Here is a 13,825-nt window from a genome sequence, read left to right as displayed (position 1 = left end):
AAAATATGTTTTGGTTCTGACAGATCTGGAGGAGAAAACCAAAAGGGAAGCAGAGGAGAAGGCTTCGCAGGAGGAGACAGAGCCTGGAATGACAGAAGAGAAGGAAGAAAAGAAAGAGAGAGATGAAGAAGGTACACAAGCCGAGGGGGCGAAAAAGGAAGTGGTGGAGGACGTGCCCAAAGAGCAGGAAGGGAATAAGGACCCAGGGGGGGCCGTCGGGACCACAACAACATCAGGACCGGGACCGGGGCTGAATCACTTGGACCCCAAGGAGCCTGAAACCAGCAGCACCAGCACAGAGAAAAACCAGCAAGTGCAAAACGGTACGTGTTAGTTTACAGTCAGTTACAGGCTCCTACAGATATGCTCTCTATTTATAATACTTGGTTTAAAGAAGTTGTGAACAGCATCTACTTAAAGTGCCAAGTAGTGATTAGAATATGGTGGACCCAAAGTTTGAGTCAGTTTGTCTGGTGGTCTTCTTGGTGCTCTCAAACTGTTGTTGCTATTGCTTCAGAAATGGTAGTGGAAGAGAATGTCTTTGCTGAATCCTTGGCTGCTCTCCTGATGATTTTGTTGTAAAAGAGTGCCCTCTGCTGGTCAAATATGCATGTAAAATGATTTTAAAATTGCATTTTGAAACTGTTATCATATCCTCTTCAATAAGTCTGTATTTTATATACTCAGTGACTATTTTGTTTAATCAGTGTTGTCTGTCAGGGGGATGTGTGAGGCATCTAGTGGACAGTGGTTTCTGGCTTGGTTTGTGCTGGGGCATTGTGATGGTTGATGACAGTGTTTTATTTGACTCCAGGGGAAGTCCCAGAGGACCTAGACTCACCTGACTCTGGCTCTGATGATGACAGTGAGAAAAACACTTCTGACGGTAAAACAACATTTTCTTTCCCCTCGGGGCGAACCTCAGCTACGTTTCCACAATCAAATACACGTCTCCTGTTTTTAAAGCGAAGAGTAGAAAACAAGCAGTTTCGGTTATGACAAGGTATGGAAAAATCACATTAAAACATTGTAGTTTGGTCCTGCAATTTAGAATTTCTATTCAGAATTTTTTTTGATTTGACTAAGGCTATGATGTGACAGCACAGGACTGTGACTGACTCTCTTGTGGAAACATGTCTAATGTCACTCACACGCTCACTCACCCCTGCCATCCTCCACCACCTCCTCCCTCTCAAAGGCAACCTCTTTCTATCCTTTATTTCTTTTATCCCTTCCCCTGAGTCTGTCCTTCACGTTACTATGGTGACAGTGTGTTCAATGATCATTATCTACAGTCTTGTTCCAGCCTGACAGGGACTTTGTCATTGTCCCTCTATACATAACATGTTCTTTTGTTATCAGACTTATCTCTGAAACTCAAAGCTATTCTTCCGAGCAAACACAATCGCTCTCATTTAGCTGTTAACACCCTTTGACAACTGACTCTCAAAACCATCACCCCCAACCTCAGTTACGAAACTGACCATGTGCAATTTTTGGGGTCATAATGTACCTACAGCTTTCCTGTCATTTCGACAGACTTCCCGAGCGTAGACGTTGCTGACGCCTGACAGATCCTATAACACCTTGATAGGTATTTAAGTATCAGCTAACCACATCATATGTTATAGCAATTTGCCAGTCGATGACAAAGTCGATGACGTGGCATGCAACCATTGGTTGTTGCGTCAGCCTCGCCTTAGCTGTGGATCACGGCCTATATTGTCATTAACCCCTCCCCCTTCCCAGCATGCCATGCAGCGGTCCAGGAGACCAGGAAGTTGGAGCAGGAAGTTTTAAGTGTGCCATATGTCCTCTTCCCCTCCCACAGATACAGAAGAGGAGGATTCTGACGACAGTAATCATGACAGTTTACCTGCGTCTCTAGCGGCTGCAGCAGTGGTGGCTGCTCCTACGTCCAATCCAAACTAACTGCCCATTCAGTTCCCCAACAAAGACTTAATTTACCAGGGGACACCTCTCTCTCTCTCTCTCTCTCTCTCTCTCTCTCTCTCTCTCTCTCTCTCTCTCTCTGTCTAATGTTCCAGATTGCCCTCTGCTGGATGTGTACTGCTTTTATTTTGGTGTATTCTTTTTTTTCAACACTATACTCTTAGAAAAAAAGGTGCTATTCAGATCCTAAAAGGGTTCTTCGACTGTCCCCATAGGAGAACCCTTTAATAACCCTTTGTGGTTCCAGGTGGAATGCTTTTGGTTCCGGGTAGAACCCCTTTCCACAGAGGGATCCACATGGAGCCCGAAAGGGTTCTACCTGGAACCAAAAAGGGTTCTTCTATCTATGGGGACAGCTGAAGAACCCTTTAGGAACCCTTTTTTCTAAGAGTGTAGTTCCACTTTTGTCTGTCTCTGGTGGAATCCTGCTTTTCCGTCTGCTTTTTTCTCCCAAATCAAAGCTTAACTTGCCGGTCCATGTGTTACCATGGTAAATGTGCTGGTTTCAAATTAGCACAAACATTTCGACCTTTGCCATTTCTTGAGCCATGATGGACTTATAGGCTCTTTCTTCCAACTGGAGAGGGGCAGGCACACGCACAGGCTGATACATGAGAGGGTAAGGCTAAAGGACAGGACAGTGCTGCCCTGTGTTGGCCTGGCCTCCACACTAGCTAGGCCCTTCCAGAGGAGCTGTCAGTTTGCTCTGTGTATCTTCCTCTGCTCCTACTCATCACAGCAAAGTTCTGGGTGATGGAAGAGTGGCCTGGTTTGCATTTGGACCTTCAGACCACTCTGTGTTTGTACAGTATGTGCATCTGTGTGTGTCGAGCAAAATGTAAACAATGACGAATTTAAGAAGGGTGTTGAAAGAATGGCGAATCTACATACAACTGTTATTATTATTTCCACCAGTGTAATTAATGAATAAAGTACAACGACATTTGTCTTGCTTATATTGCATACATAAAATATATAAGATAAACGATTGTTAGATTTGTTTCGCTTTTACATTTCATTTTGCAACTAGAATGCACTTTCTAACTAGCACACATCAAATAAAGTGAAATGAAGTCATGGTTACCCGTTAACGTACAATCTAAATATGAAATCCGAAACGTATTGGCTTCATCATTGAAACGTCTTCTTAGAGAGAAATAACACATATTTAGTAATACGAAGAAACAATATTGTGTACGGTAATGTATATAAATATAATGATGTATTGTGTTGACCTATGATTCTCTAGCATTAGAATTCCCATATGTTTATTGTAAATCTAAAGAAAAAAGTAACTATGTCCAGAGAACCATGATTGATTCATAAGTTGTCTCTAAATAGTATGTCATGTTCTTATTTTTACAATGTACTGTAGGTGATTTATGTTTTCCACAGTGCAGGCTTGATTGATTTCCAACCATCAAAACGTTATTGTGATGACATCATACGACTGTTATTAAGCCGGGCGCAACAACCATATTCATTTTACGGGGCAGGGGAAATCAACCGTTTATAACATGTTACAATGCCAAAATATACTGTATATGTGTGCTTAGGTTTCGCTGCTTACTTTTCTCTCCAGTTCCTGGCATATCTAGCTAGGGGAGTTCCCTGGTTACCAGAGTATAATATGTATTTATTGTACAGAACATTTCTATGTTATTTATGAATTATTGTGTATAGTTATAATTTTGAATGTCTTAATGTAGTCAACAGAGAGAAGTAACATGTTTCTAAGACTTCTGATGTACAGTGTCTCTGCTGAATCTGTGCTCCCCAATGACATGGATGAGTGGGTTAATGTTTCATTATTTCAAAGTGGTGTGAATTCATCATTATGAGTTGGTTATTTGCGCTTTGCACTTCAACTCCAGGACTTCTTCTGACTTTGCTTTAAGACACTGCAGCTCAACACAATATCCTCATATCCTCAAGTCTTTCTTTATCAAATGCATTGGTGCATACAAAGCATGAGAGTTTAACCATATGTGGATAAGAATTGGGTTGAGAGAGTCAGTTAATTCCCACTCAACGTTCAACTGTGATGTGAAAACTGTTGAACAAACTTGGAATCTGATTGATCCATCTTGATTTACCAATACATACATTTTCTACAAATCATTCACAGCATGTAAATATAATTTCATTTTTTTGTGTTAATAAATTAATTTAGCATTAACAGAATTATTATATCTCAAAAACAAAGAAAAACACAGAAAACGAAACCAACAGAACAAACACTAGGTTACTACACGTAATGAAATGTAGAAAGTAAAGAATCAAAATATTTCATGTTGTGTTCAAGAAGCAGACTTATAGTACATGTACAGTATTGACTGGGTCATCTTTGGGGCTTTCCAAAATGGCCTCCAGGTTCGCTGTGTAGAAATTCCTGTTGCCTTGACCAAAGATAGAAAAACAACAGATATTATAGATATGCTAGAGTTAAAATAAAACTCAATCTACAAAAGGGTAAATGCTTCTGTTTAAGCTCCTCAAAATGATTTATTTTGCTCCAGAAGGAAGAATCTTTGCCTTAAAATAGATATGTCTTTACTACTCACTTCAGTGTTGCCCTGTAGAACAGTCTATATGTCTCTATCTAGCTAGCTTGCAAGCTTTTGTGACATCTTTCAGCACAAGATCTTGTCAGTGTTTAGTGATTGTTAATACTTTGTGGCAGCTATCCCTTTCCATGATTTCTAGATGTTGTTTCTTGTGATACAAAGGGATAGGGTCTGTGTTACCTTTTTCTTTCTTTTTTTACCATTACATATATTTGTATCTGACCGCTACCCTGTGGTACTAGTTCTGTCATTCAAAATCGTACTTAGTCATGCCTGTTATCTGGACTGTGGAACATTGTCATAGTGAAGAATCCCTGAAGAACGTAAAAACATGCACAGACCCATTTTTATGGCCACATTCTCACGCCTTCATTTACTATTTTATGACATGCAATCTTTGTGAATTTGCTCCCTTTACTTCAACTCAAAACCAGCAATATCATGCCTTCCTGAAACAGCGTCATATATTGTCAGATATTTACATTTTGATCGGTTACCATCCTTGCATTGAAAATGGTTACATACTGTGTGTGAAGGGTTTAAATGGACATGTGTAAATGAGGATAAGCTGATAGGTGAGTATAGAATCTATAGATCATAGTTTTTTGTGAATTGGTGTGTGAGTGGGTATATGAAGTGTAGTATGCTTCTATGTTCTATTGCTAGGGATTAGTATAGGTTGATATTGAAATATGACATTATTGATAACAAACTATTGCCAGTACAGTAAGTTCGAGGCCCACGGTTTAGTAGTGCCAGTATAGTCATTTCTGTGACCCCCACTTTCTCTATGACCAACTCATCAGCAAACCCTGGGATGAAATCACAACAGACGAAACCATGTTCATCTTGTTCTAGTTTTTTCGCCATATATCCCCTTATTTCAGTTTTTTTTACTGTGCCATGAAAAAGTATTTGACCCGTCTGATTTTCTGCATTATTGCACATTTTCACATTGAATTTGGTCAGATCTTTTTGTGGGATGGTCTCACAGGAGGTTGGTGACACCTCAATTGGGGAGGACTGGCTCGTGGTAATGGCTTGTAGTGGTATATAGAGGGAATCTGAGAGAAAAAATGAGGTAACCAAACTTAAGGTGTGAAAAAGTTATTGCCGCCCCCCAGTTAATTCCACCCAATTAAAGGGATAATTACAGTCAGCTGATAATTACAGTCAGCTAAGGTCAGTGTTTATGATTCCACCATCAGAAATCCACTGGGCAAAAATGGGATTCATGGCAGAGTAGCAAGGTGGAAACACTTGCTCACTAAGAAGAACTTGAATGCTCATCTCAAGTTTGCCAAAGAATCACCTGGATGATCCTCAAGAGTGGAACAATGTTCTATGAAGAGATGAGTCAAAAGTGGAACTTTTTGGCTGACATGGGCCCTGTTATGTCTGGCGAAAATCAAACACAGCATTCCACAGTAAGAACCTCATACCAATGGTCAAGCATGGTGGTGGCAGTGTGATGGTTTGGGGATGCTTTGCTGCATCATGACTTGGATGCATTGCCATCATTGAAGGAACCATTAATTCTGTTATATTTATTTTATATTTTTTTACCCCTTTTTTCTCCCCAACTTTGTGGTATCCAATTGGTAGTTACTGTCTTGTCCCATCGCTGCAACTCCCGTATGGACTCGGGAGAGGCAAAGGTCGAGAGCCGTGTGTCCTCTGAAACACGACCCTGCCAAGCCGCACTGCTTCTTGACACAACGCCCGCTTAACCCGGAAGCCAACCACACCAATGAGTTGGAGGACACACCGTACACCTGGCGACCGTGTCAGCGTGCATTGTGCCCGGTCCGCCACAGGAGTCGCTAGTGGGACAAGAACATCCCTGCCGGCCAAACCCATTGAGATGTGGCAGGACCTGAAATTAGCAGTTTATGCTTGAAAACCCACAAATGTCACTGAGTTGAAGCAGTTCTGCATGGAGGAGTGGTACAAAATTCCTCCACTCGCTGTGAGAGACTAATTGATAACTACAGAAAGCGTTTGGTTGCAGTTATTGCAGATAAAGGTGGCATGACCAGTTATTGAGTATAAGGGGGCAATTATTTTTTCGCACGGGGGCATTGAGTGTTGCAACTTTCTTTAATAAATAAATGTCTAAATGGTTTGTTATTTGTTCACTCATGGTCCCTTTTATATAATATTAGGTTTTGGTTGAAGATCTGATAACTTTCAGTGTAAAAAATATTCAAAAATACAGAAAATCTGACGGAGAAAGTACTTTTTCACAGCACTTTATGTATTTGAAGCCATAACAATGTTTACTTTTTTTCTGTGAGTATTGCTTCAAGGGGTTTCATTTGGTAATCATCAAACCGGTTGTTTTTCCCCACTTTTTTGTCTTATTTTGTTTGAATTGAAGATTTTATTGATCACACACCAAGAACAAACTGTGCAGCAGGCCATGTGGTGGTGTTTGTTCCAACGCTACGTTAGTGCACTGTTGTGACAATAAATCTGAACTCAAAGGGCTCAGATCACGACTCAGTGTCTTCATTGTGTCCAGTTTAAAACTTTTTGTAAAACCTATTATGTAGTAAGCACACAAAATGTTTGTATTGTCAGTACTGTATGTGTGAGGTCTAACACCAGACTACCTATAACAGAATAACCCATAAAAGTACCCAACAATGGTTTACAAAATAATATAATAAACAATAGATAGCACCACATCAGATCTGGGTTCAAATACATTTGTATTTCGTTATTTGTTTTTTAACAAATTATTTTCTGTGTTTTTGAGTATTTTCAAATAATGTGGCCTGAATCAACTGCTTATATTGGAAATATTTGAAAGTATTTTCAAATAATTTCCTATAAATAGCCTCCTATTTGAAAGTATTTTCAATTAATTATTTCAATTACTATTTTCAAATGTCTGGGTTTCAAATACTTGGGAGTGTATTTGAGTCAGTGTTTTTGAGTATTTTCAAATACTTTCCAAGTGTATTTCCAAACACATTCCAGTATTCAACTACTTGTCTTAAAAAAAAATACTTGAAAGTAATTGAAATACCTTAAATAGTATTTTAACCCAGGTTTGCACCACATACACATATACTGTATCTGCATATGAGGATAGAGATGTGACCATGTATAAAACATTTTTTTAAAAGATAAACAAAATAAAAACACTGACGATGGTTTTTCCCTGACAACTGACATGGTGACCTTTTCTCTTGCAGACTTGTCAGGCTCGGAGGGCTATGACCTGATTCGCTACTACAAGAGACCGAGCTACTGTGCCAACTCTCACCTGGCACTACCCTCCAGAGAGAAAGAGAGGGAGAGAACCGAGGGCAGGCCCATCGACCCCAGGAGCAGAGTCAGGAAGCTTCAGGGCATCTCCCTGCGCCGGAGTAAGTGACATCACAAGAAGTGACCTCAGAGGCAGAGACCTCACAGGAAGTGACCTCACGGGAAATGACATCTGTAGACATTGCAACCCACGTTGTTCTCACTTATACTTATACTGGTGACAACAAGGCAAAGCTGTACCCAGACAATAGATTATTAAATTATGATTTTATATATAGTAGTTAAAGAGTAACTGACAGTGTTTTAGACCCATTCAATCTTGTTAAAATATGTTTATCTACACCCCCTCTGGAAGAATATGGCGCATTTGTTTTGACATTTTGTGACAATAAGCATTTTTCACGTTTTCATGTTTGGGAATGACGTTGAGTCGGGTATTTGTGAAAATTTGGGCAAATTTTACTCCACTGTAAATGAAAAATAATAAAAACGTGGCAGTCTTGTCGAGGCCCAGACTCTACACAGACCTGTGCACCATAACCAATCTGAGCTACAGTCAGCCTATATGCAAATAAGCCATTGCCATACGGGGATGTGCCAATGAGGGGATTTGATTAATGCCCCGGGCATGCCCCGGCCCCCTGGGTGAACCGGGTTAGCATTGATTGCAATCTATTTGGAACCGGGCTGCCTCCTGGGCATGAGCCATGTGAATACAAAAGTGACATAGATTAACTAGAGTTGAGGGCCGCACAAAAATCGAATTAGCATAATAAAACAATCCCGTCACAATCTCTGTTTAAGCTAGATAAATCAGTTTTTTAGCATGGGCGCGTCTCAATCCACCACATCCACTGATGTTGGCCTTCCGCTTCTGCGGTGGAGGGTGGCAGAGCTACAGTAGTGTTTATCAGACCAGGTGACGTCCCGGAAATCTGTCTTTTAATGGAAACGTCTGCAGAGTCCAAACGGTTTGGGCTAGAAACGAATGTACACCACTATGGAAATCTGAGACACTCAAAAAAAATGATGATGCCCACTGGGCAAAAACTTGCTGAACCAACGTTGTTTCCAAGTTATTTCAGCAACAAAAATTCAATGTGTTGACGTTGAATCAATGTGGAAGACTGATTGGATTTGAAAAAAAGTAAATCAACATAAGGAAACCTAAAATCCAATGACATGGTGAAATTCTTTGTGGATTTCATATAGAATTCAGGTTATTTGTAAATCAAAACTAGACCTGTGTTCTCTGTTTTGCTCTAAGACCCACACAAGCTTCACGGGACTTGTCTGAAGTTGGTACCACAATGTGCCAACTTCTGTCTGTAGTGTCCGAACTGTTTGGGCTACCCCACCATTGAAAGCTGAGACTATTACAAACACGTACAAGCCTCACAAGGGAACCCAGTTCAGAGCCAAAAAATGAATTGAAGTCAATAGGGCATTTCCACATAAAATAATTTATCCTGAGCTTTCTTATATCTCTCTGATATAAGACAGACACTTCAAAACACATTTCCTTTTCATTTATCCGTCAATGCGTCTCTATGGGCTAATAGCAATAAGGACCAGGGCTGCCACAAAACATGTGGTGAGCTGGCATTTGCCCCAGCACTTTTAAATCAGGGAGCGCAACACCCCATCACTTTTCATTTAGGTTAATATTGACAAAATAGGGACAAAGTGCTGTTTTGTTGACAGATTTTTGCTTCATGGTTTGTCTACTCATGCACAATTTGTCCTTCACATCGGAGTGCTGCGTGCCTGTCTTGACCAATAAGATTCACGGAAATCGCAAGGTCGCGCAGGTCAGGCACAAAGCTTAAGGCACTCTCCACTTTCCTCCGGTATTTATTTAGCAAAGGGGATAATGCATCACACCCGACAGACACAAGCAAAAACTCTTTACAAAAATGTTGTAGCGGCCTATACCTAAACATTAGCGATCTGACATGCTGTGTTGCATGCATGCTGTGTTGCAGTCTGATCAAATGTAGGCTACTAACAACACCAACTGCATACCGTCTACTATGCCCTGTCTCTCTGGCCAGGGTAAACTAAGTGGGAATATTGTCTATTTATAGCTCATTTGTTTGTGTTACAAAGAAATGTTAATGAGATGAAATTTGGTAAATATTCAAACTTGGGCTGACTAGGCTACCTAGACTTTTTCCCCAAATAAATATTAACTGGAATTAATCAATAAACATAGTAGCTGACATAGACTGTGAGTAACTATTTTATTGGGCCTACAATTGAATAGCGCAAGCCAACACGATGCAAATCTGTATAAAGCAAGCTCAGCCCTGTGAGTTCTATTGTCCAATCATGTTGCTGTCTCTGTGTCTGTATCAGTGACGGCTGGTGGGACGAGCTGGAGCTATAGGAGGACAGGCTCATTGTAATAGCGGGAACGAAATCAATGGAATGGTATCTAACACATCAAACATAAGGAAACCACATGTTTGACTTTGTTCCATTTACTCCATTCCAGCCATTACAATGAGCCTGTCATCCGGTAGCTCCTCCCACCAGCCGCCACTAGTCTGTATGGAAGAAACCTCCCCTGTTAGTCTAGCTTTAAAGGCACCCACCAGATGTAATTCCTGCCCTAGACAAATATTGTCTATTATATTGACAAGACAGTCAAGTGATCGCTCTAACAATGGAAATGTATGTCCTCAAAGATGGAACACATGTGGGAGGAGGAGAGATCAGATGGGACCATTCTAGCCAATGAGAGGTCAGATACGCACGTGAACAATAGGTCATAGAGGTATATAGAGGACTCGTCTTTGCATCTGTGCCTTTATAGCATCTGGGACAGCATGGGCAGCACCATTGAGGCTCTCTCTATTTTAAAGTAGTACATTTTCTTCTTCATTAGCTGATTTCTCTGGCTCGGAATACCGACCCAGTTGACTATTTTAAAATTGTGGAAGTCCTCAATGGCAATGTCCATGCTAAAACGGCTAGATCCATAATGAGTCCTCTATATACTGTATCTCTATGACAACAAGCACAACTCTGATATTAACAAAAAATGTTCAAAGTGGCCTAAATCCCACATGCATCCACTTACATCAGTGCATTCGTAACAACCTAACCATTATGAAACTTCTATTAGATCAAGTAAGCCTCTTGTTGTAAATTAGCAGTGACATTTTTTGCTGTCCAAATTTGATACTCTTGACTTCCATACTAAAGTTATTCAGTTCCTGGGCTTATTTACGTAAACAGATTTGGGCAGATTAAAACCTCTCGCTTTGCCTCTTCCTCTCTGCCCTAGAGCAAGAAGGCTTGTTTAGGTTGCACTTCTGATGAATGAGGCAGGCTACTTATACATGTTTAAGAATTGGGGGTGGGAAAGAACGTCATGGTGATTTCGACGTGGACTGGAGAAACATCCACAAATAGGGAACTGACAGCTGTCAGTGTAGATAGCTAGCATGCTAACCTTAGCTAGCATGCTAACCTTAGCTAGCTATCTTGCTAACCTTATCTAGCTAGCTAATATCATCTGTTGTTGCTGTTTTTTTAACTACACCATATTCAAAAGAATAGCCAGCTGGCTAGGCTGGTTCTGGAGCTGGATTTGTCATAACCATTTAGGGAAACTTTGCCACAGATGGAAACCAGTAACTTTGACTTTGCATTCTATTGTTTTCGCCAACGTTTTGGCATCTTCCATAAGATGTGCTTTTTTCTACATTGTAATGGCCACAGTGCAACCTTTGGCAAGATACAGTATATTACATTGAATGCATGCATTGACATCAACATCTTTATACCTTGTTTGTAAATGAAAGATAACTGCCACACAGTGTAGAACTACTTTTAATAAACAGGTATAGGCTACATATTAGTAATATGACAACTGAAAACAACAATGTCAACAACAAAAAATGTAGGCAAGAAACTCTCCTCCAATGACTTCTAGTTCTTTCCATCCTTCTCTTCATCCTCCATGTGAATCATTCTCTTCTCTCCTTTCCCCATCCTCACACCTGATGAAGGCAAGTGACGCAACACATAAAAAATAATGGGAAAAGATTCATACTGAGAATCTGTTATGACACCAACATCAATTTATAAGTCCACAATGTACAGAATGTCACCCTTCTAAATACATTACTGTCCATGATTTAAGCATAGAGGTTACTTACACATCTTGCTACTGTACATTACATCAACATATTAAGCCAAACCACTATTTTGCAGTTTACTTCAAGTCACATTTTGGCTCTAACAGTAACAACTAGAGAGTGAGACTGACCTCGTATGAGTGGAGGAGTGTTGAGGACGGGCGTGTCTTTCCTGCGTGGTTTCTTCACTTCCTGCTCATCTGGCTGCTCCTCGGGATGCACTGCCTCAGGACAGTGTTTCCCCTGCACAGCTCTGGTCATCCCTGTCCCCTCCTCTAGCAGGGTCCTCACAGGCTCCACCAGCTGATCTGTTACACAGAAATATAACATACATGTTATTAATATTTCTACAGTAACTTTGAGATATGTGTTGTTTGTTGCTATTGATAAGTTAATCACAGAAATGGCACGGAAACTTGTGGTTTCAAAGAATAGTATTACGTATTCGATTCCATACAGATATAATGCAGTATGTGGTCGTGTAAAGTGGTGGTATTTCATAGTGTGTGCGTGCGTGCATGCGTGCGTGTGTGAATCTACACATACGTAATCCCCATCACGAATACACAGAGGCATTGTGTGACAGTAAGCAGACCTGGCTGCTGTCTTACCATCTGTCACTGTGTTGGTTGGTCCCAGTGGAGATCTGCTCTCTCTCCCTCTCCTTTTCTCTTTCTGTTTCCCTCCCCCTCCCCTCTGTCTCTCAGATACTCACAGTGGTGCTCCTGTCCACCCGTCAGTCTGTGTTCCGCTGTCTCCGGGGGCGACCTCACACAGCCACAGCCTGTAGACATCTTCTCCTCCTCTTCTCTCTCTCTCTCTCTCTCTCTCTCTCGTTTATCCTCTTTCTCCCAGTCTGGACCCAGATCAGATAACACAGCCCAGTCTCAGTCTGGACCCACATATATCCATTATTTATGCTCATGTCAATAAGGGACTTCAACACATCAGGGAAACTGTAGTCTGAGATTGTCTAGCTTTCAATGACTCAGTTAAAAGTTGATTTTGACTGATAAAACCTCTTTCTGTTAATGCTGTGTTTTGCTCTAGTTCAACTGACTGTTGCAAGTGGATAAATTGGTAAACTGCCGTAAATCTCCTTGCCAATTAGAAACATGAATAGAAATCACAATTGCATAAATACATCTGTAACGTTATAAGAGACTCACTAAAACTTTTCACAAGCGCTACAAAGCAATGATAATGCCATTCGGAGGAGAGAGTAATAAACACAGAATAGACAGATATATAGATATATATAAGACAGACAGACAGAGACAGAGATATAGAGAGCGACAGATAGAGATGTAGAGTGTATATCTTACCTCAGCTGTGCAGTGAGCAGACAGGACAGAAGGAGTGAGTGCCAGGCCAGATCAAAGCCATGGTGTTAAGTAGCTCGGAGGAGGAGCATCATCACCATCCATCCGCCCAGTCCACCGTCTCCATTAGCGCCCGTTGTCACGGTGACAGGAGTCCTCTTATCCTGTGTCTGCTGGACCGCTGTCCAAATGGTATGATGAATTTGAATGGGATCTTAATTAGCGAACTTCAACAGGTTCAGTGACAGCAGCAGTGCCCGTGGGGGGGGGGCTCTATGTAGGAGAGCAAGGGAGGAGGAAGAAGGTGGACGGAAGAGAGGGGAAGTAGACAGAGAGAAGAAGAAACGGAGAGAGGAATAGGAGACAGGACAGTGGCAGTGGAAAGAATGAGACAAAATAAGAGGAAAGCGAAAATTAGGAGAATAAAAAAGGATGACATGGATAGGTGGAAGGGCAGATAGGTTAAATGAAGAGCAGATTTTTTATTTAACCAGGCAAGTCAATTTTAAGAACAAATTCTTATTTACAATGACAGCCTAGGAACAGTTAACTGCCTTGT

At 40.9% G+C, this 13,825-nt stretch overlaps 2 protein-coding genes across 10 annotated transcripts in view; one reads left to right on the top strand and one right to left on the bottom strand.

Moving 5' to 3' along the window:
- pde1ca (phosphodiesterase 1C, calmodulin-dependent a) overlaps positions 1-10,125 on the top strand; it is a 170,195-nt gene extending 160,070 nt beyond the window's left edge. For 5 of the 7 annotated variants that reach the window (XM_014157410.2, XM_045702121.1, XM_014157412.2 and 2 more), the window contains 3 exons: positions 24-323; positions 815-886; positions 7,724-10,125. In XM_014157410.2, coding sequence (XP_014012885.1) covers positions 24-323; positions 815-886; positions 7,724-7,905 — 554 coding nt within the window. In that variant the 3' untranslated portion in view covers positions 7,906-10,125. Of the gene's footprint in view, positions 1-23; positions 324-814; positions 887-1,831; positions 7,016-7,723 lie in introns of those variants that run through there. The other 2 variants (XM_045702123.1, XM_045702122.1) reach the window with 2 other exon arrangements.
- A 1,495-nt stretch (positions 10,126-11,620) lies between these two features.
- On the bottom strand, positions 11,621-13,476 carry ppp1r17 (protein phosphatase 1 regulatory subunit 17). 3 transcript variants are annotated; one of them, XM_014157557.2, is made up of 4 exons: positions 13,270-13,476; positions 12,660-12,836; positions 12,076-12,252; positions 11,621-11,806 (listed from the first exon to the last, which is right to left on the bottom strand). In XM_014157557.2, exons 2-4 carry the CDS (start codon positions 12,736-12,738, stop codon positions 11,736-11,738), a joined length of 327 nt encoding a protein of 108 aa, XP_014013032.1. In that variant the 5' UTR covers positions 12,739-12,836; positions 13,270-13,476; the 3' UTR covers positions 11,621-11,735. The 3 variants fall into 3 exon arrangements, with proteins under 3 accessions (XP_014013032.1, XP_014013033.1, XP_045558081.1); XM_014157558.2 differs by having other exon boundaries at positions 12,660-12,800; XM_045702125.1 differs by lacking the exon at positions 13,270-13,476 and having other exon boundaries at positions 12,660-13,109.
- Positions 13,477-13,825: the final 349 nt, after the last annotated feature.

The sequence above is a fragment of the Salmo salar genome, chromosome ssa19 (genome assembly GCF_905237065.1).
Source record: "Salmo salar chromosome ssa19, Ssal_v3.1, whole genome shotgun sequence".
NCBI classification, from domain to species: domain Eukaryota; kingdom Metazoa; phylum Chordata; class Actinopteri; order Salmoniformes; family Salmonidae; genus Salmo; species Salmo salar.
The sequence above is the reverse complement of the archived record's forward strand: the minus strand, read 5'-3'. Positions and strand labels throughout refer to the sequence as shown.

Bases quoted from the DNA above. Each gene is read 5' to 3' on its own strand.
- ppp1r17 (XM_014157557.2), bottom strand. From the start codon at position 12,738: ATGTCTACAGGCTGTGGCTGTGTGAGGTCGCCCCCGGAGACAGCGGAA. The intron at 12,253-12,659 runs GTGAGTATCTGA...TCTGTGTAACAG, and splicing joins GGGTGGACAGGAGCACCACT to ATCAGCTGGTGGAGCCTGTG. The intron at 11,807-12,075 runs GTCAGTCTCACT...TGCCTTCATCAG, and splicing joins CACTCCTCCACTCATACGAG to GTGTGAGGATGGGGAAAGGA.